General features: G+C 46.1%; 1 protein-coding gene across 14 annotated transcripts in view; it reads left to right on the top strand.

Moving 5' to 3' along the window:
- Positions 1 to 21947, top strand: part of ZNF618 (zinc finger protein 618) — a 204884-nt gene that overhangs the window by 170806 nt on the left and 12131 nt on the right. For 7 of the 14 annotated variants that reach the window (XM_005210569.5, XM_015472703.3, XM_015472710.3 and 4 more), the window contains 3 exons: positions 1905 to 1988; positions 4048 to 4092; positions 4999 to 5076. In XM_005210569.5, the coding sequence (XP_005210626.1) occupies positions 1905 to 1988; positions 4048 to 4092; positions 4999 to 5076 (207 nt within the window). The remainder of the gene's footprint in view (positions 1 to 1904; positions 1989 to 4047; positions 4093 to 4998; positions 5077 to 21947) is intronic. The other 7 variants (XM_059889530.1, XM_015472704.3, XM_015472708.3 and 4 more) reach the window with 3 other exon arrangements.

Raw genomic sequence — 21947 nt, forward strand, 5'->3', positions numbered from 1 at the left:
ATCAAAATCTGCATCATCAGCTGAGCCATAGGTGATTGATTATAATAGTTTGTAACCTCAGTTGTGCTAAATGCTACCGATATATTGGTCAGGCTGCATGAAAATCCTCCACAGGTGGGTAACCATTCACTGCATACATGAGAAGGTGGGGAAAGGAGTCACTCCCCTGGCCCAGACCTTTTTAAAGAGGAAGGCTGTGTCCCAGAAATGAAATCTCCTTATTCTACCATCTTCGGGGGTTAGGAACGTAGCCCCAGGAAATCGACAGCCTCACTTTCTCTGGGTTTTCACCTGTAAAATGGGAGTGACAGCGTGATCTCACAGAGCTCTTGGAGGGTTAAGGGGGGACCATGAACATAAAGCATGTGGATCAGTGCCTGGCTCATAGCAGGCCCTTTTCCCTAGATAAAGAATCGAGGGGCTTGCTTTGCCGATTTACAGATGGTATCTTGAAGCGGGCAGGTGTGTAGCTCTCAGCCTAGGCATTTTACAGACAATTTGGAAGAGAGGGTCTTGCCTACGATGTTCTTAACAGCCTCTGGAAAAAGGAAGCTGCATCAGAGGGCATTGTCAGGGTCAGGCACAGGGGAATTGAGTGGGGCCTGTAGGAGCCATCTCTGGCTTTCTTTCCCATCACCCCAGTGATTGCCTGGAACACTGGCCCCCAACAGTCTGAGCACTTGCCTTCCTGGTGTCGGGCGGCCTGGGGACAATGACGCTTCCCAAAGTGGGTTCCCAGGATTACCATCTTTGAGAGATACTAAGAAATCTCATATTTCTACTTTTTTCCTTTATTTTTTTTGGCTGTATATGGGATCTTAGTTCCCCGACTAGGGGTTGAATCCATGCTCCCTGCATTGGAAGCGAAGACTCTTTAACAATTAGACCACCAGGAAGGTCCCTCATATTTTTTAAATGGGTTTCAGTTGCCAATTATGTTTGAGAAGGTTGGGTTTTAGACAAAGCTAGACAGGTCTCTCTCTGGTCGAACTTCTCAGAGCCTTTGCTGTCCTCACCCGAGTTGCTGGTCAGATGTTCGTCCCAAACTGACTTGCTCCCAGAAGCCTTTGCCCCCTGGCGCCTCCAGTGTCCCTGATGAGCGGCTTGGAAACGCCGCGGCCGCTCAGACACCCTCTCAGTGCCTCCTGCGGGGGGATGGGTGCGAGTTGCTGTTCCCCACCTGGTTGGGCCCTGTCTCTGACTCCAGCATTCCCAGGGAGTTACGGGAGCCACTCAGGAAGGCGCCCCTTGTCCGTGGGGACACCCCAGAAATCACTCGGGGAGCCAGTCCCTTTCCCTGGGTGAACCCTGACCAGACCGACCTCCCCTGGTCACTGGCCTCCCCGGTTTGGGGCTGTCCCGGCTCTGCCTGTCACGACTTCTCTGCCACCCAGGGGCCCCGACAGCCACCGGGCCCTCCTGCTCTGCCTGAGCCACCGCCAGAAAGCAGTCTGTCACCCTCCCCGCTCTCTGGTGGGTCCACATCACGTAGATGTCACCTGTGACTCCCCAGGGGCCAGAGACGGGAGACCCTGGCCCATTCGCCATCTGTTCCATCAGCTTTACCTCATGTGCGTGCCTACATCCCACATATACCCCACGGTGCCTGGACCTCCACCCACCCTGGGCACTCCTGGGGGGTCTCCTGGGGTCCCGAGGCGGTGTTAGGCAATTCAGGTGAGCCTGAGAAGCTGGAAGTATGTGGTTTGGGGTTCTGGAGCCCCTCACTGTGCTGGTTCCCAAGCATAAGGCCTCAGGCAACTCACCCAGCCCAGGGTCTGGGGCAGGTCCCACGTCCCTGGCCTCCGAGCCGCCCCCTCTCTGGCATGCCCCCTCTCTGGACCTGGTACTGACCAGTCACTGTGGTTTTTTTTTTTTCTTGCTCTCTCCCCTCCCCTACCCAGCAGAAAGCGCTTTCAGTCGGCGGGTAGAAGGCAAAGCACAAAACCACTTTGAAGAGACGAATAGCAGTTCCCAAAACTCCAGCGGTGAGTTGGTGAGCGGTGTGCCCCGGGACTGCCGTCCTGTGCTCTGGGATCTTTGTGGTCTGTGCTGGGCTAGGGCGCTGGGGGGAAGCTGGGGGCAGAGAATTAGAAGGCAGCCAGGGCCAGGCAGAAGTGGAGGGTCCCTTTCTTCCAGGCACGTCCCTCTAGGTCCCAAGAGCATCTTGGGGACTATGGCTCCTCTTTGTCTTTGCATGGAGAGAGCAACTCCCCTGTCTCCACAGCCTGTGATACTGACCCGGATGGCCCCCTTGGAGCCATCGCTGTGTTTATAGGGTGAGCGCTGCAGCCACTTTTCCCAGGAGAAGCAAAGTGGGTGCAGTGGACAGAGCTGTGGCCCAAGAGCCAGAGGCCCCGTGTTCTGGCCCCTCTTTGGGCCTGGGAACATCCGGAGGTTCCCTTCTAGCCCTTAAGCAGCCCAAGTAGGTTTGCTTGAGGTTCCTGGTGGTGTTTTGGCGCCCCCTGGTGGCTGCCTCTTGCCAGACCCTGACAGAGCCGTAGCTCCTTAGAACCGAGCGACCCTGAGGCCACTGTCCCCAGACAGACCTGGGGCAGCCTGGCAGAGCCATGAGCAATCACAATCAGCTTCTGTCTGAAAAAGGCACAGCAGGCTGGTCTGCACAGTGCCAGCCAAGGCTGAGTGTGAAAAGGATTCTATTCCGATACTTCCTTTACACTAAGGTAAGGCATCGCTCCCTTGCTTGCTCAAAGTTTTCACTCACCAGATTAGTTATTGGTCTGTGCTCAGCACTCTGCTGAGCCCTGGCTGGGTGTGGACAAGTGATGAACGCGACTTGACCGTGAGTCAGGGGCTTTATGAAACATGAGGAGCGCAGGCTTGCACACGGAGTCCTCCTCACAGTGCCCAGAGCTCCAGCTGAGGCTTGACCCCAGCTCCACCATCGACAAGCTGGTGGCTTGGGCTCGCCCCTTGTTTCTCCTCTGCTGTAGAGTGGAAATGGCACACACGTCCTTGTGGTGGGGGATCATTCAGTGGGGGCCCTGCAGAGACACACATCCACATGGTAGGCTGTTTGGGGGTGGTGGCGGGGGGGTTAAGTAAACCAAGTGATTTCATGAGTCAGTGCCCGAGGCAGGCAGTGAGGTGTGCCGTGGGAGCCCTGAGTATGTTGACATGGTCCTTTAAATTAGAGAGAACATCAGCTGTTCCAAACTGCTTCATCCTTTTGAAAACTGTAATGCCTCTCCAAAAGGTGGGCCTTAAAGAGACGGAGTGACTGGTCCAGGCCGTGCAGGGGATGAGCAGCAGAGCCGGGACCAAAACCCCAGTCTGCTGCTAGCCTTTGCTGTCAGCCAGCCAGGCCATAGCCCCTGCCTCTCCTTCCATCAGAGTCCGTGTTCAGAATTGGGATGCTCCTGCTGGCAGCCACCATTTATTGAGCGCTTACTGTGTGCCTGGCACCTGTTCACAGCTGTATGTGTCTTACCTGTCTTCACCCTTGCCACACAGCCAGCGAGGGTCAGTGTTACTGTTATCCCTGCTTCTCGGATGAGGAAATCGAGGCTCAGGAGAGATCGATTGTCGCCCTGGGCCCCTAGCTTGTAAGTGGTGAAGCCAGGATTCCCCGGGGTAGTCTGTCTGCCCCATTCTGCTGTCCTCTGCCCGTGAGGCTCAGCTGACGATACCAAGAGGCATGGGTAGCTGCCAGCAGACATTTGGCAGGATGGAGACACACAAAGGGAAAGCGCAGCGCTCCCTTGGCTGCCCTGGTGTTTAGTATCAAACGTGTCCACCCCGGGTGCCCAGACCTAGCAGCCGTCCCAGCTCCCTGTCCTGAGATGGGCAGCTGCATGTGGGTATGTTCTCATGGTGTTCTGTGGGCGCACTGTGTGAGCTGGGGGTGTCCTGGAAGGATGGCCCTGCCCGATCTCGACCTGCCCACGCCCAGTCCCACCCGAGACACTGCCTCCCCCTCATCTGAGAGCCCATCTGGCTCACTGCTGCCCAAGACCAGAAATCGTGACAGTCAGCCCCGAGCACCAGAGCTGGAAGAGACTTAGCTAAACTGTTTCTCTTTTGCAGAAACTGCAAGTCCCCTGATTTCCAACCCTTTCCCTCTCCTACAGAGTAAGTGAGGGTCCCGTCGGGGGGCTGGAGAGGGCGAGACAGGGCAGGGAGTGAACTCAGCCCGCCACACACTCCAGACCTCTCCCAGGCAGAGCCGGCAGCTGGTGGAGGCAGGGGGCGGCCCAGCCCAGGTGGGTGGAGGAGTGTGGACAGCCTGCCTCTGCCACCCCCAGCCCTGCAGAAGCAAGGCCTCCCCTTCCTGCCCACGGGGCTGGCCTCACGACGCCGCTCCCAAGCCCCACCTCCGCCGTCATCCTGCTCTTTTCCTTACTCATCTTTGCTCTCTTCCCTTTTCCATCCGTGTCCCCTTGCCAGGCGCACAGAGATGAAAAGATAACAGGCCCTGCACACGAGCTCCCATTTTTATACGCGCTCATCGTTCCCACCGTCTGCCCTCTCCCCTCCTCTTCCCTGTCTCATCCCTGCTTCTCTGGCACGTTGCTGTTTCTCTGCTTCCCACCCTTTCTCTCGTCCCTTCCCTCCTTCTCTGTCCTTCCCTCCACGTCCATCGTCTTGTCTTTGGTTCATTCATACCTTCGTTCAGTCGTCCGCTCAGCAGACTGAGCCGTCTGTGTGCCTCCCCCAGCCGAGAGAGAGAGGCAGGCTGTGGAACCGAGAAGGTGCGGTCTCTGCCCTGTGTTGTCCCCAGCGCCCAGAACAGTGCCTGGCACACAGTGAGCCCTCGATAGGTGCCCCGTGGCTGCACCCGACGGCCTGTTACCTGCCGTCTTCCTCTCTCCGTCTCTCTTTCCTCCCCAGCCTCTCTCTCACTAGCTAATGCCAGGGGAGCCCCGAGGGCACTGCCCCCTGTGTGTCTGGGTGCCCAGCTCCAGAGCTGCCCGCGGCCCTGCAGAAAGGCGCTGCGGTTCATGCAGCCCTTCAGACGGCCACTCTTTCTCCCCGCAGAGCCCTACACGTGCGGCGCCTGCGGGATCCAGTTCCAATTCTACAACAACCTGCTGGAGCACATGCAGTCTCACGCAGGTAAGGACCCTGCGGCCCCCCTCCCCTCCCTTCCTCCCACATCCTCCAAGGGGCAGGGCCAGCCGGGGGCCACGCCCCCAGGAGACAGGCACAGGACCTGGTCAGTCCTTGGTAACCCAGGGTAGTGTGGAGCTGAAGAAGCTTCCGGAAGCTGTGGCTTCTGCCTGGAGCCTGGTGGCCACATAGGTGCTGAGCAGGACAGAGACGTGGAGGTGTGTGGTTTGAGGTCCAGGGGAGCGGAGGTGGGGAGGGCAGTGGAGCTCAGCCCAGGGCAGCCTGGGGTGAACTCCATCGCTTTCAGGGGAAAACCCTGTCACACGAAGCAGCTGTCGTCAAACCTGAGGCTGCTTCAGTCACTAGGGGGGCTGGTGGAACCACGGGCTTCTAGGCTCCTCCCTGAATTTCAGACACCTGGGTCTGAGGTGGGGCCTGGACATGCATTATTGGCAGGTCCTCACGCCACGCACCCCCAGCTTGTCCAGGGGCCATGCTTTGAGAACCCCTGCCATAGAGGTAAAGAATCTGCCTGCAGTACAGGAGACCTAGGTTCAATCCCTGGGTCGGCAAGGTCCCCTGGAGAAGGAAATGGCAATTCTCTCCAACACTCTTGTCTGAAGAAGTCCGTGGACAGAGGAGCCTGGCAGGCTACAGTCCGTGGGGTTGCAAAGAGTCGGATGTGGCTGATCAACTTTTACTTTCACTTCAGTGGCAAAGCTAGGAGTCTGCTTCTCCATCTGCCCAGCTTATGGTGTCAGCTCCCTCACTACACCATCCGGCCTCCAATTTTAGGTTTTTATCATAGTAGCACTGATTTTTTATCTAGTCAGGGAGACACTCTTCCATGTAACAAGAAATCCCAAATTCTCGGTGCTTTGACATAACCACTTACCGTCTCAGCCCTAGCACAGCCTCATGCAGATGACCTTCCACGTGGCCACTCGGGGACCCAGACTCCTTCCTTCATGTGTCTGCATCCTCCTCTGGGTCGCAGAGTCCTCTTTCTCTGATTGGCGGGCACCCTTCCTTCTTTACCCATTAGACCACAAATGACACACAGATGCTCCAGTGCCAGGGGAATTCTGGGAAGCACACCAGAGCCCTGCCCAGGGGCAGCCCGACACTCCACGGAGGGAAACGGGAATGTGAGGGAAGCAGCGCGCTGACCCCACCGCCCCTCCTTCAGAGTGACCCTCTGGAGGCACTGGAGGTGATGTGAGAAAAGCCCTTGATGGTGGTTCAGTTCAGTTCAGTTCAGTTCAGTCGCTCAGTCGTGTCTGACTCTTTGCGACCCCATGAATCGCAGCACGCCAGGCCTCCCTGTCCATCACCAACTCCCGGACTTCACTGAGACTCACGTCCATCCAGTCAGTGATGCCATCCAGCCATCTCATCCTCTGTCGTCGCCTTCTCCTCCTGCCCCCAATCCCTCCCAGCATCAGTCTTTTCCAATGAGTCAATTCTTCGCATGAGGTGGCCAAAGTACTGGAGTTTCAGCTTTAGCATCATTCCTTCCAAAGAAATCCCAGGGCTGATCTCCTTTAGAATGGACTGGTTGGATCTCCTTGCAGCCCAAGGGACTGTCAAGAGTCTTCCCCAATACCACAGTTCAAAAGCATCAATTCTTCAGCGCTCAGCATTCTTCACAGTCCAACTCTCACATCCATACATGACCACTGGAAAAACCATAGCCTTGACTAGACGGACCTTTGTTGGCAAAGTAATGTCTCTGCTTTTGAATATGCTGTCTAGATTGGTCATAACTTTTCTTCCAAGGAGTAAGCATCTTTTAATTTCATGGCTGCAGTCACCATCTGTAGTGATTTTGGAGCCCAAAAAGATAAAGTCTGACACTGTTTCCACTGTTTCCCCATCTATTTCCCATGAAGTGATGGGACCAGATGCCATGATCTTCGTTTTCTGAATGTTGAGCTTTAAGCCAACTTTTTCACTCTCCACTTTCACTTTCATCAAAAGGCTTTTTAGTTCCTCTTCACTTTCTGCCATAAGGGTGGTGTCATCTGCATATCTGAGGTTATTGATATTTCTCCCGGCAATCTTGATTCCAGCTTGTGCTTCTTCCAGCCCAGCGTTTCTCATGATGGTTCAGTGTAGGCCAGATAGAAGCTGACCAGGAAAAAGATACGAGGTAGAGAGGCAGTGTTTGTTAAGCTGCTGTTATTTCCACTGTTACTGTCACTGTCAGTTATTGTCTCTCTCTTAGGGCTTCCCTAAGTGGGAAAGTGGTAAAGAACCCGCCTGCCAATTCAGGAGACGGAGGAGAGGCAAGTTTGATCCCTGGATAGGCAAGATCCCCTGGAGGAGGGCATGGCAACCCACTCCAGTATTCTTGCCTGGAAAATCCCCCTGGACAGAAGAGCCTAGTGGGCCACAGTCCATAGAGTTGCAAAGAGTTGAACATGACTGACGCGACTTAGCACACACGCTGGTCTCTCTTAGGTTTATAAATCTTTCATATCATCTTCCAGGTTGGGCCTGACTAACAGTGTTACAGGGCTATATGCTCTTGGACAGGTACTGTTCTGTTAGTGTGACCTCTCTTCATTGGTTTACTTACTCAGCATATATCTATTGGGTACCTGCTGTGTGCTTCAGTTCAGGTCAGTAGCTCAGTCGCATCCAACTCTGCCACCCCATGAACTGAAGCACGCCAGGCTTCCCTGTCCATCACCAACTCCCGGAGTTTACTCAAACTCATGCCCATTGAGTCAGTGATGCCATCCAACCATTTCATCCTCCATCGTCCACTTCTCCTCCCACCTTCAATCTTTCCCAGCGTCAGGGTCTTTTTCAAATGAGTCAGCTCTTTGCATCAGGTGGCCAAAGTATTGGGGTTTCAGCTTCAACATCAGTCCTTCCAGTGAATATTCAGGACTGACTTCCTTTAGGATGGGCTAGATCTCTTTTCAGAGCTCCAGTACTCTTGCCTGGAGAATCCCATGGAAGGAGGAGCCTGGTGGGCTACAGTCCATGGGGTCGCATCTGCTATACACTAGGTACCAATTCATATGATTTTAGGTGGAGAGGGGAGATACTTATTTCTGTTGTACTCATCAAATCAGTTCAAAGCAGGATTGGCTTCCATGACATGTGAGTTCCAGTCCTCTCCAGCCCGTGGGTCTCCATACCACATACCGAGCAGGAAACCTTGTCCTCCTCTCTGAGACTCCATCTCTAAAAGAAGGGCTCACAGGTCTCAGCTGCCCTCTTCACACCCAGGTTCCATCTCCATGTGTCTCTCGCCTCCAGCTTGCCTTTGCCATCAGCCATCCTGCAGCAGGGAGGGCCTTCACAGCATTTAGACTTGACCCTGGGCAGCCAGTGGCCAAAATTGGAAGGCTGCTGGGGACCCCTGCCTGAGCACAGCACTTGGGTCCCTTGGGCCTGAGACCCCCATGACCCAGCCCCTGCTCACTCCTCCTCTGAGGCCCTCTGCCCCCCTGCCACCTCTGGAATGCTCCTTAGTCGCTCAGTCCTGTCTGACTCTTTGTGACCCTTTGGGTTATAGCCCGCCAGGCTCCTCTGTCCATGAGTGGGCTGCCACTTCGTCCTCCCGGGGATCGGCCCTAATCAGGGATTGAACCTGCATCTCCTGCATCTCTTGCACTCCCAGCAGATTCTTTACCGCTAAGCCACCTGGGAAGCCCGCCACCTCTGGAAGCTGAGCTCTAATTAGGGAAGAGTCTGAGTGCCAGGGCTTCTCTGACCCTCAGGCAGTTGGGCGGAGGCCATTGACATGCAAATCAAGGATGCGCCTGTGGGGCCCCGCCTCCCCCAGGCATCCCAACGTGTTTTCCCTGAGAAGAGCTTTGGGCTGCTTTGTTCTGGTTCAGTGCCAGCAGAGAATGCCTCGCCGGCAATCCAGTGCAAAGCCAGGCTGAAGCCCAGCCAGGCTGAGTCGGGATTAAAGGATTGACTCCATAGAGAGAAATTAAGCGTCATGATCTGCGCAGTTCACAGTGCTGCTGATAAGGGGGATCAACCTCGAATAACACCAATCTCATTAAGAGGCTGCTGAACGGCATAGAGTAATTCCCGCTAATAAACTTCCTTTCTGTGCGGTAGGAAAACCTGCCTGGTCCCTGGTGACAGTTTAGGAGTGGGGTTTGGCAGCAGTGATACTGACGGTAGCTAACACTTCGTGAGCAATTACTGTGTGTCGGGCCTGGTTGTAGCATCAACGGCTCCCCAGTAAGCTGGCTAGCATTATCATCCCCATTATACAGATGAGGAAACTGAGGCTCAGAGAATGTAATCGCTGGCCCAGAGTTGCATGACTCATAAGAGTAATACCTAACATCGTTTGAGTTCTTATATATTAGCTCATTTGATCTTCAGAAGTCCCGGAGTTAAGTGTTCCAATTAGCTCTCCTTCATAGAAGATGGAAGCACCTATTGTGGGCAGGAAAGTGTCAATTAAAAAATATTTATCAGGGACTTGCCTAGTGGCCCAGTGGTTAAGAATCCATACTTCCACTCCTGGGGATGCAGGTTTGATCCCTGGTTTGGGAACTAAGATCCCCCATGCTGTTCAGCACTGCAAAGAAAAAAAAAAAAGCACAATTTATCAATAAGAAAATTGTTAGCCCTGTCCAACAGCTAATGATTTAAATAATGATACAATATTTAATAAGCATAAGCTATTCCCATAATGTTTTGCCTCCAGAATGCAATAGGTCATTCCCTCGACTGCTATCAGTAGGGGAGATGCTCTGCTTTTTAAAATTTTTCCAAGCTGTAGTCCTGTATTGCTTGTTTGTGTTTAGAAGTGTGTATTATGCAGTTCATTTTAGTATGCTGTTTCTATGTGGTTTATTTTTTTGTTCTTTTCATAAAATGTGTGAATTATAAAATAAAATGACTAAGTAACTTGCCCAAGGCTCTGCAACCACTGAATCAGACTATGATTCTGACCCTCTCATGAACTCAGCAGCCAGGTGCCCTCTTCAGCAGGGCGGTTGGGGTGCAGGATTAGGGATGGGGAAGCCTCTCAGAGGTCATCCCTTCTAGCCTCTTTTCAGCTAAGTATGGCCTGGGGACTTCCTAGCAGGCAAATATACTGGCAGCTCAGAGTGGTAGGATGTGGGAATGGCCACACTGAACTTATGGGCCCTTTGAGGGATTACCTAATCACCTTTCTGGGTGTCAGTCTTCTCATCTGTAAAGTGGATTCATCACCATTCTCCAGAGCCTGGGTGAGGGTTCTGGAGATGATGCGTGTAAAATATTGAGGACTGTGGCTCATTCTAAAATAAGACCAAATAATACAAGTTTTTCCTTTTCCATCCGCTGCTGGAAACAACTGCTTTCTCCTTCCGGCAACTGGTCCCTCCCTGGGAGACATTCTTTATTCCAGCTTTGCATCCAGTCCTTTGCAGACGTGTACATCTGTTCATGTGTGAACATGTGTATCTGTGATACATGGGAATAGCCACACTGAATAAACCTTGTTTCCAGCTCAAGCTGTAAATCAGACCATTCACAGAGCATTTACCGAGTGCCTCACCCATTCAGCAGCATTATCTATGACATAAGGAGAAAAAAGGTTTTTAATCAACCATACTAGACATCGTTATCAAATTTGAGGTTGAGTAATACGGGCTTCCCTGGGGCTCAGAGGGTAAAGCGTCTGCCTGCAGTGCAGGAGACCTGGGTTTGATCCCTGGGTTGGGAAGATCCCCTGGAGAAGGAAATGGCAACCCACTCCAGTACTCTTGCCTGGAGAATCCCAAGAACAGAGGAGCCTGGTGGGCTACAGTCCATGGGGTTGCAAAGAGTCGGACACGACTGAGTGACTTCACTTCACTTTCAGTCCCGATTCCAAGACTTGCAGAAAGGCAGAGAATGAGGACACCACCCTGCAACCATAATCTCACTACTCAAAGCTAACCACTGTTCCTCTTTTAATGGTTTCCTTTCAGTCTATTTTAAAATTAGATTTATTTATAATTTACAAAAATAAGATTCACCAGTTTTAAGAGTTCTGTTTGATAGGTTTTGATAAATGTATGGTCATTTAACCACCATCATAAGCTGTATAATGTATAATGTTACTATTGACCCAAAAAGTTCCCTTTGCAGCAGGTCCCTTTCCCAGACCCCCACGCTGGCACACTGTCTGCTTTCTTTTGTTATAGTTTCGGGAATTTTGTGTGCATGTGCTCATCGTTGCTTAAGTCGCGTCCGACTCGGTTGGACCCTACGGACTGTACAGCCTGCCAGGCTCCTCTGTCCATGGGGTTCTCCAAGCAAGAATACTGGAGTGGATTGCCAGTTCCTCTTCCAGGGTAATCTTCCTGACCCAGGGATCGAACCCATGTCTCCTGAGTCTTCTGCATTGGCAGACAGGCTCTTTACCACTAGTGCCATTTGGGAAGCCTGCAATTTTGTATAAATAGATTATATATTTATTCTCTTGTGTCTGACTTGGGTGTCTGACTTCTTTCACTTAGCATACTTTTGAGACTCATTCATATTCTGTGATACTCGTCCTTTAACTTCTGAGTAGTATTTTATTGTCTGGATATACCACAGTTTGTTTACCTGTTCCCAGGCTTCCCTGGTAGCTCAGAGGTTAAAGCGTCTGCCTACAATGCAGGAGACCTGAGTTTGATCCCTAGGTCTGGAAGATCCCCTGGAGAAGGAAATGGCAACCCACTCCAGTACTCTTGCCTGAAGAATCCCATGGGCAGAGGAGCCTGGTAGGCTACAGTCCATGGGGTGGCAAAGAGTCGGACACAACTGAGCGACTTCACTTCACTTCCCCCAACTGATGGACTTTTTTAGGCTGTCTCCAGTTTGGAGCTATTACGAATAAAGCTGCTGTGAATGTCCAAGTGCAAGTCCCTATGTAGACGTGTTTTTAACTACTATGTAGATACCTAGGAGTGGAAATTCTGGGTCATACAGTCAGTCTACAGTTAACCTTTTGAAGAGCTGCCCCATTTTACTAAAGTGTCTGCACCATTTTCACATTCCCACCAACAGTGTATGAGGGGTCCAACTTCTCTACATCCTTGATAATGCTTGTTATTATCTGACTGGTTATAGCCATTCTAATGTATTAAGTCAGGGTTCCCCAACCTCTAGCATCTAATGCCTGGTGGTCTGAGGTGGAACTGGTATATATAATAATAGAAATAAAGTGCACAGTAAGTGCAGGGTGCTTGAATCATCCTGAAACCATGCCCCCACCCCAGTCCATGGAAAATTGTCTTCTATGAAACTGACCCCCGGTGCCCTCTCACTACATTAAGTGAGAGGTTTCCCCAGTGGCTCAGTGGTAAAGAATCTGCCTGCAGTGCAGGAGCCAAAGGAGATGTTCAATCCCTGGGTCGAGAACATCCCCGGAGGAGGGCATGGCAACCCATTCCAGTATTCTTGCCTGGAGAATCCTGTAGACAGAGGATCCTGGCGGGCTACAATCCATGGGGTCACCAAGAGTCAGACATGACTGAAGCAACTTAACACACACACACATTAACTGATATCTCATTGTTATTTTAATCTGTGTATTATTGTTGTTGTTCAGTCGCTCAGTCATGTCTGACTCTGCAACTCCATGGACTGCAACACACCGGGCTTCCCTGCCATTCACCATCTCCCAGAGCTTGTCCAAACTCAACTTGCATTGAGTCGGTGATGCCATCCAACCATCTCATCCTCTGTCGTCTTCTCCTGTCTTCAATCTTTCCCAGCATTGGGGTCTTTTCTAATGAGTAGGCTCTTCACATCAGGTGGCCAAAGTATCGGAGCTTCCAATGAACTGAAGCTTCCACTTGCATTCTAGTCCTTCCAATGAATATTCTGGATTGCTTTTCTTTAAGATTGACTAGTTTGAGCTCCTTGCAGTCCAGGGGACTCTTAAGAGTATTCTCTAACACCACAGTTCAAAAATACAAGATCTGTGGTGCTCAACCTTCTTTATGTCCCACTCTCACATCCATACATGAGTACTAGAAAAAATATAGTTTTGACTATAGGGATCTTTGATGGTAAAGTAATGTCTCCACTTTTTAATATGCTGTCTGGGTTTGTCATAGCTTTTCTTCCAAGGAGCATCTTTTAATTTCATGGCTGCAGTTACCATCTGCAGTGATTTTGGAGCCCAAGAAAATAAAGTCTGTCACTGTTTCCATTGTTTCCCCATCTATTTGCTTTGAAATCATGGGACCAGATGCCATGATCTTAGTTTTTTGAATGTTGAGTTTTAAGCCAGCTTTTTCACTCTCCTCTTTTACCTTCATGAAGAGGCTCTTTAGTTCCTCATTGCTTTCTGCCATAAGGGTGATAGCATCTGCATATCTGAGGTTATTGATATTTCTGCCTACAATCTTGATTCCAGTTTGTGCTTCATCCAGCCCAGCATTTCACGTGATATATTCTGCATATAAGTTAAATAAGCAGGGTGACAGTATACAGACTTGGCGTATTCCTTTCCCAGTTTGGAACCAGTCCATTGTTTCATGTCCAGTTCTAACTGTTGGCTTCTTGACCTGCATACAGATTTCTCAGGAGGCAGGAAAGGTGGTCTGGTATTCCCATCTGTTTAAGAATTTTCCACAGTTTGTTGTGATTCACACAGTTAAAGGCTTTAGCATAGTCAGTGAAGCAGAAGTAGATGTTTTTTGGAATTCTCTTTTTCTGTGATCCAACAGATGTTGGCAATTTGATCTCTGGTTCCTCTGCCTTTTCTAAATCCAGCTTGAGCATCTGGAAGTTCTCAGTTCAGGTACTGTTGAAGCCTAGCTTGGAGAATTTTGAGTGTTACTTCGCTAGTGCGTGAGATGAGTGCAACTGTGCGATAGTTTGAACATTCTTTGGCATGGCCTTTCTTTGAGATTGGAATGAAAACTGACCTTTTCCGGTCCTGTGGCCACTGCTGAGATTTCCAAATTTGCTGGCATATAGAGTGCAACAGTTTAACAGCATCATGTTTTAGGATTTGAAATAGCTCAGCTGGAATTCCATCACCTCCACTAGCTCCGTGTGTAGTGATGCTTCCTAAGGCTCACTTGACTTCACACTCCAGGATATCTGGCTCTAGGTCAGTGATCACACCATCTTGGTTATCTGGGTCATGAAGATCTTTTTTGTATAGTTCTTCTGTGTATTCTTGCCACCTCTTCTTGGTATCTTCTGCTTCTGTTAGGTCCATACCTTTTGTCTTTTATTGAACCCATCTTTGCATAAAATGTTTCCTTGGTATCTCTAATTTTCTTGAGATCTCTGATCTTTCGCATTCTGTTGTTTTCCTCTATTTCTTTGCATTGATCGCTGAAGAAGGCTTTCTTATCTCTCCTTGCTATTGTCTGGAACTCTGCATTCAGATGTGTGTATCTTTCCTTTTCTGTGTATTCCTGATGACAAATGATGTTTAACATTTTTTTAATGTGCTTATTGGCCATTTAAGTATCTCCTTTGGAGAAATGTCGGTTCAAATCCTTTGCCCATTTTTTAATTGGGTGTTTTGGAGGTTTTTTATTACTGAGTTGTAAGAGATCATTTTATCTCTGTAGATACGTGAGGCCTCTATAGATAGATGATTTACAAGTGTCTTCTCTCATTCTGTAGGTTGTCTTTCCACTTTCTTGATGCTGTCCTTTGAAGCACAAAAATTTTTGATGAAGACTTTTTTTCATTATGCTTCTGATGTCATGTGTAAGAAATCATTGCCTGATCGAGGGTCACAAAGGCTTAACTCCTGTTTTCTTGTATGAGTTTTCTAGTTTTGGCTCTTAGATTTAGGCCCATATTCCATTTTGTGTTAATTTTTGTATGTGGTGTGAGGTAGGGGTCAAACTTCATTCTTTTGCATGTGTATATCCAGTTTTCCCAGCTCAGTTTTTTGAAAAGACTATTCATTTCCCTGTTGCATTGTCCTGGCACCTTTGTCAAAAATCAGTTGATTGAAAATTTGAGGGTTTATTTTTGGACTCTAAATTCTGTTTCATTGGTCTGTATGTCTATTTTTGTGCCAGTACCACACTGTCTGGATTACCATGGCTTTATAACAGCTTTGAAATCAGGAAGTCTAAGCTCTCCAGCTTTGTTCATTTTCAAGAGTGCTTGGCTCTTCTGCATAAACTTTTTAGGATCATCTTGTCAATATCTGCAAAAAAAGACAGCAGTATAGGGATTGGGTTGAATCTGGATCAATTTAGAGAGTATTGCTATTTTAACAATATTGTCTTCTAATCTATGAAAATGGAATGCCTTTTCATTTATTTAAGCCTTCTTTGAATTCTTCAAACATATTTTTAGTTTTAAGTGTACAATCTTATTTTATAATTTATTTGTGAGTATTTTACTCTTTTAGAAGCTATTGTAAATGGAATTATTTCCTTAATTTAATTTTTGGAGTGTTCATTGCTAATGTACAGAAGTATAATTTCTTTAATATGTTGATCTTGTATCTTAAAATCTTGATGAACTTATTTACAAGTTCTCATAGTTGTGTGTGTATCTGTGTTTTCCATAGGATTTTCTGTACACACAGTGATGTCGTCTGTTATCTATAGATTATTTTACTTCTTCTGTTCATCTGGATGCCCTTTCTCTTTGTTTTTCTTTCTTTCTTTTTTTATAATTGCCCTGACTGGAACCTCGAATGCATGTTGAATAAAAGAGTGTTCATTTTTACCTTGTTCCTGATCTTAAGAGGAAAATTTTTAATGTTTAACCATTAAGTATAATGTTAGCATATTGAAAAGCAGAGACATTACTTTGCCAACTAAGGTCCGTCTAGTCAAGGCTATGGTTTTTCCTGTGGTCATGTATGGATGTGAGAGTTGGACTGTGAAGACAACTGAGCGCCGAAGAATTGATGCTTTTGAACTGTGGTGTTGGAGAAGACTCTTGAGAGTCCCTTGGACTGCAAGGAGATCCAACCAGTCCATTCTAAAGGAGATCAGCCCTGGGATTTCTTTGGAAGGAATGATGCTAAAGCTGAAACTCCAGTACTTTGGCCACCTCCTTAGAAGAGTTGACTCATTGGAAAAGACTCTGATGCTGGGAGGGATTGGGGGCAGGAGGAGAAGGGGACGACAGAGGATGAGATGGCTGGATGGCATCACCGACTCCATGGATGCGAGTCTGAGTGAAGTCCGGGAGTTGGTGATGGACAGGGAGGCCTGGTGTGCTGCGATTCATGGGGTCGCAAAGAGTCGGACACGACTGAGCAAATGAACTGAACTGATAATGTTAGCAATGGGTTTTTCATAGATGCCCTTTATCAGGTTGAAAAATTCCCTTCAATTCCTAGTTTGTTGAGTGTTTTTATCATGAAAGAGTATTGAAGTGAAGTGAAGTTGCTCAGTCGTATCCGACTCTTTGCGACCCCATGGACTATAGCCTACCAGGCTCCTCCATCCATTGGGTTTTCCAGGCCAGGTGTACTGGAGTAGGTTGCCATTTCCTTCTCCAGGGTTTCTTCCCGACCCAGGGATTGAACCTGGGTCTCCCGCATTGTAGGCAGACTCTTTACCATCTGAGCCACCAGGGAACAGTAAGTATTGCATTTTGTCAAATAATTTCCCAGCATCAATTAAAATGATCAGGTAGTTTTTATCCTTTATGCTGTTAATATGGTATTGATTTCTGTATGTTGAACCGACCTGTATTCCTGGAATAAATGCTGCTCGGTCATAGGGTATAACCTGTTGTATGTGTTGTTGGATTTGGTTAGCTGTATTTTATTGAGGATGTTTGTATCTATAGTCAAAAGGCATAGTGGGCATTGTTTCTTTTCTTGTGACTTCTTAGTCTGGATTTGGTATCAGAATAATACCTGCCTCATAGGATGAATTGAGAAGTGTTCCCACCTATTTTCAGAAGAATTTGTGAAAAGTTCTTTAACATATGATAGAATTCGTCAGTGAAGTTATCTGAGCCTGGGCTTTCCTTTGCTTTTCTTTTTTCCGGTCAATACTTTTTGATTACTAATTCAGTTTCTGTATAGATATATCCAGATTTTCTGCTGCTTAAATCGGTTTTCATAGTTTATGTTTTCTAGGAACTTGTCTGTTTCATCCAGGTTGTCTAATTGGTTGGAATACTACTGTTCATAGTATTTCCTTATAAATAATCCTTTTTATTTCTATCAGATCAGTAAACTTAAGGGTTCTTTTAGATGTCCTTTATCAAGTTGAAGAAGTTGCCTTCTCTTCCTAGCTTGCTGAAATTTTGTATCATGGGTGGGTATTAGATTTTATCACCTTTATAGTGCATTGTATCTATGGAGATAAAATGATTTTTCTTAATTTTTTTTCTCTCTTAGTATAGGAAATTACACCGATTGTTTTCTTTTATTAACTATCCCATTTCTGGAATTAACTTTGCTTATTCATGATGTGCTATTATTTTTTATTTTAACCCATATGGCTTGTGGGATATTAGTTCCCAAACCAGGAATTGAACCCAGGGCACAGCAGTGAAACTCCCATGATGTGTTATTATTTTTATATATTGCTATATTTACTTTGCTCATATTTTGTTAAGCATTTTGTGTATATGTTGAGGGATATTGGTCTGTAGTTTCTTTTCTTTTTTGAAAAAAAAAAAATTTATTTATGTACTTATTTGGCAGTGCCTGGTCTTAGTCGAGGCAGACAGGACCTTCCAGCAGGATTTTGTAGTTGAGGCATGCAAACTCTTAGTTGCAGTAAGTAGAATCTAGTTCCTTGACCAAAGATTGAATCTGGGGTCCCCCTGCACAGGGCATGTGGAGTCTTAGCCACTGCCACCAGGAAAGTCCCTGTACTTTCTTTTCTTATAATTTTTTCTCTAGTTTTGGATTGAGGTAATGACAGCCTTGTAAAATGACTTGGGAAATGATCTTTCCTCTTCTGATTTTTGGGAGAATTTGTTTGGAATCTGTATTATTCCTTCCTTAAATATTTGGTCAAACTTTGCAGTCAACTCATGCGGGACTTTTCTTTATGGGAAATTATGTGAGCTATGATCTGAATTTCTTAATAATTACAGAACTTGAGATATTTAGGTTACCTATTTCTTCTGAAGTGAACTTAGAGCCTTTATATTTTTAGGTTTGTTTTTTGCCTCTCTTAAATGGTTGAATTTATTGGCAGAAAGTTGTTCATAATCGTTGTTTAAAATATTTATTTGTTTGGCTGCATCAGGCCTTAGTTGCAGCCCGCAGGCTCTCTAGTTGTGTGCAGTCTCAGAGTGCTAGAGCTCAGTACTCACAGCGTGCGGGGCTTCCCTAGGTGCAGTGCTTGGGCTTAGTTACCCCGTCGCATGTGGGATCTTACTTCTCTGACCAGGGATCAAACCTGTGTCCCCTGCAGTAGGAGGTGGATTCTTAAGAACTGGACCACCAGGGAAGTCCCCATAATCATGTCCCCATTAATCCCTTTAATATGTGTAGCATCTGTAGTGATGTCTCCCTCTTTTATTCCTACTACTAATAATTTACATTCTTCTCTTTTTTTTAATCCTTCTTATTAAAGGGTTATCAATTTTACTGATTTCTACCAAGAATTAGCTTTTAGTTTGATTTCTATTGTGTTTATCCATTTTCTGTTTCATTCATTTCTGCTTTTGTCTGTATTATTTCCTTCTGTTTATGTTAGACTCAACTTACTCTTTAAACTTAGTCTTTATATCTCTTTGTGTTGAAGCTTTGTGGCACTGATTTTAAACCTTTATTCTTTTCTAATAAAACTTTTAATGTTATAAATAACATTCATTTACATGTATCCACAAATTTTGAAACCCGAGGTTTGCATGTTTTAGTATTCAGTTCAAAGCATTTTCTGACCTCCCTAATATTTCTTTGGCCTCTGAGTTACTTACAAGTGTGATGTTTAATATTCAAATAGTTGAAATATTTCCAACTATCTTTTTGTTATTGATTTCTAATTTAATTCAGTTACGGTCAGAGACTATACTTTATATGATTTCGGTGTTTTTCTGTCCTGCCTCCTTTTTCTGGGAATCCGACTGTGTGTACATTGGGCTGCTTGATGCTGCCGCTGTCTGTTCATTTGTATTCCGTCTGTTTCTTTTCTCCTGAGAGTAACAATCACTGAGAGAAGACAGCTTGAGATTTCCAGGCGTAGGTTTGGTCTGCTGTTTCTTGTCCAGTTTTCTCAGCTTTTGCTTCATGTGGTTTTGATGCTCCGTTAACCACTTGCACACAGCATAGGATCGTTACGTGTTCTTGGTGATTTGACTTCTTTACCATTATGCAGGGCCTCTCGTTACCCCGGGTCATATTTCTTGTTCTGAGGTCTGTTTTCTCTGTAATACTACCACATGCATGTCCTGCCTTCTCTTCATTACTATTTGTGGAGTATGCCTTTATTTAAACTTTTACTTTCAACTTACTCATGTCTTTATATTTAAATAGATTTCCTATAGATAGCATAGAGTGGATTCTTGTTTTTTTTTAAAGTATGACATTCTCTAACTTTTATTTGGAATGTGGAGATCATATCATTTACATTTAATGTGATTTCGGTATTACTGGGTTTAAATCTACCATTTTCCTATTTGTTTATTGTTTCATTTGTTTCTTCCTTTTTCTCTAATTTTTTTTGCTTTATTTTGAAGTGAGAATTTTTTATTATTCCATTTTTATCTCTACCATGGATTTATTAATGGTAATTTGGGTGTTTTTAATGATTTATTTAAGTTTTACACTATACATTTCTAACTTATTAAGTCTACCTTCAAAGGGTATTAGCCCCCTTTGTATATTGTGTGAAAAACTTTCAACAAAATCTTCTATATCCCCTTCCTAATCTTTCTATTATCTTTGCCATACAGTTTATTCTACTTGTAATTACCACATTTCATTGTTACTATTTTCCAATGAGCAGTCAGTTACCTTGTTAAAGAGATTAAAAATGAGGGAAAACATCTTTTATGTTCATATATACACAGTTGCCGGTACTCTTCTTTTCTTTCTGTAGATCCAGATTCTTATTTGGTATCATTTTTTTTTATACCTAAAGAACTTCCTTTAGCATTTCTTTTTTTTATTTTTTATTTTTTTAAATTTTATTTTATTTTTAAACTTTACAATGTTGTATTAGTTTTGCCAAACATCAAAATGAATCCACCACAGGTATACCCATGCTCCCCATCCTGAACCCTCCTCCCTCCTCCCTCCCCATACCCTCCCTCTGGGTCGTCCCAGTGCACCAGCCCCAAGCATCCAGTATTGTGCATTGAACCTGGACTGGCGACTCATTTCATGAAGCAACTGACAAACAACTAATCTCAAAAATATACAAGCAACTCCTACAGCTCAACTCCAGAAAAATAAATGACCCAATCAAAAAATGGGCCAAAGAACTAAACAGACATTTCTCCAAAGAAGACATACAGATGGCTAACAAACACATGAAAAGATGCTCAACATCACTCATTATCAGAGAAATGCACATCAAAACCACTATGAGGTACCATTTCACGCCAGTCAGAATGGCTGCGATCCAAAAGTCTACAAGCAATAAATGCTGGAGAGGGTGTGGAGAAAAGGGAACCCTCTTACACTGTTGGTGGGAGTGCAAACTAGTACAGCCACTATGGAGAACAGTGTGGAGATTCCTTAAAAAACTGGAAATAGAACTGCCTTATGATCCAGCAATCCCACTGCTGGGCATACACACTGAGGAAACCAGAAGGGAAAGAGACACGTGTACCCCAGTGTTCATCGCAGCACTGTTTATAATAGCATTTCTTATAGTTGCAGGTCTGATTTTTTTCCCCTTATTTATTTCCATTTGCGAAAGATAGTATGACTGGATTTAGAGTTTTAATTATTTTATTTTTAAAATATTTTTGTAGTTTTTTAATTGAATTATAACCGATTTATAATGTTGCTTTAGTTTCAGGTGTGCAGCATAGGGATTCAGCTATATGTACATATGTATCTATTTTTTAGATTCTTTCCCTTATAGGTTATTATAAAATATTAAATATAATTGCCTGTGTTATACAGTGGGTCCTTGTTGTTTATCTACTTTACATATATTAGTGTCAGATCAGATCAGATCAGATCAGTCGCTCAGTCGTGTCCAACTCTTTGCGACCCCATGAATCGCAGCACACCAGGCCTCCCTGTCCATCACCAACTCCCGGAGTTCACTGAGACTCACGTCCATCGAGTCGGTGATGCCATCCAGCCATCTCATCCTCTGTCATCCCCTTCTCCTCCTGCCCCCAATCCCTCCCAGCATCAGAGTCTTTTCCAATGAGGCAACTCTTCTAAGGAGGTGGCCAAAGTACTGGAGTTTCAGCTTTAGCATCATTCCTTCCAAAGAAATCCCAGGGCTGATCTCCTTTAGAATGGACTGGTTGGATCTCCTTGCAGTCCAAGGGACTCTCAAGAGTCTTCTCCAACACCACAGTTCAAAAGCATCAATTCTTCGGCGCTCAGTTGTCTTCACAGTCCAACTCTCACATCCATACATGACCACAGGAAAAACCATAGCCTTGACTAGCCGGACCTTTGTTGGAAAAGTAATGTCTCTGCTTTTGAATATGCTATCTAGGTTGGTCATAACTTTCCTTCCAAGGAGTAAGCGTCTTTTAATTTCATGGCTGCAGTCACCATCTGTAGTGATTTTGGAGCCCAGAAAAATAGTCTTACGCTGTTTCCACTGTTTCCCCATCTATTTCCCATGAAGTGGTGGGACTGGATGCCATGATCTTCGTTTTCTGAATGTTGAGCTTTAAGCCAACTTTTTCACTCTCCACTCACTTTCATTAAGAAGTGTATTATTAGTGTATATATGTGTATATATTAGTGTATATATGTTAATCTCAAACTCATAATTTATCCCTCCTTCCTTTTTCCCTCTGGTAACCATAAGTTTGTTTTA

The sequence above is a fragment of the Bos taurus genome, chromosome 8, assembly GCF_002263795.3.
Source record: "Bos taurus isolate L1 Dominette 01449 registration number 42190680 breed Hereford chromosome 8, ARS-UCD2.0, whole genome shotgun sequence".
In the NCBI taxonomy this organism is placed as follows: Eukaryota; Metazoa; Chordata; class Mammalia; order Artiodactyla; family Bovidae; genus Bos; species Bos taurus.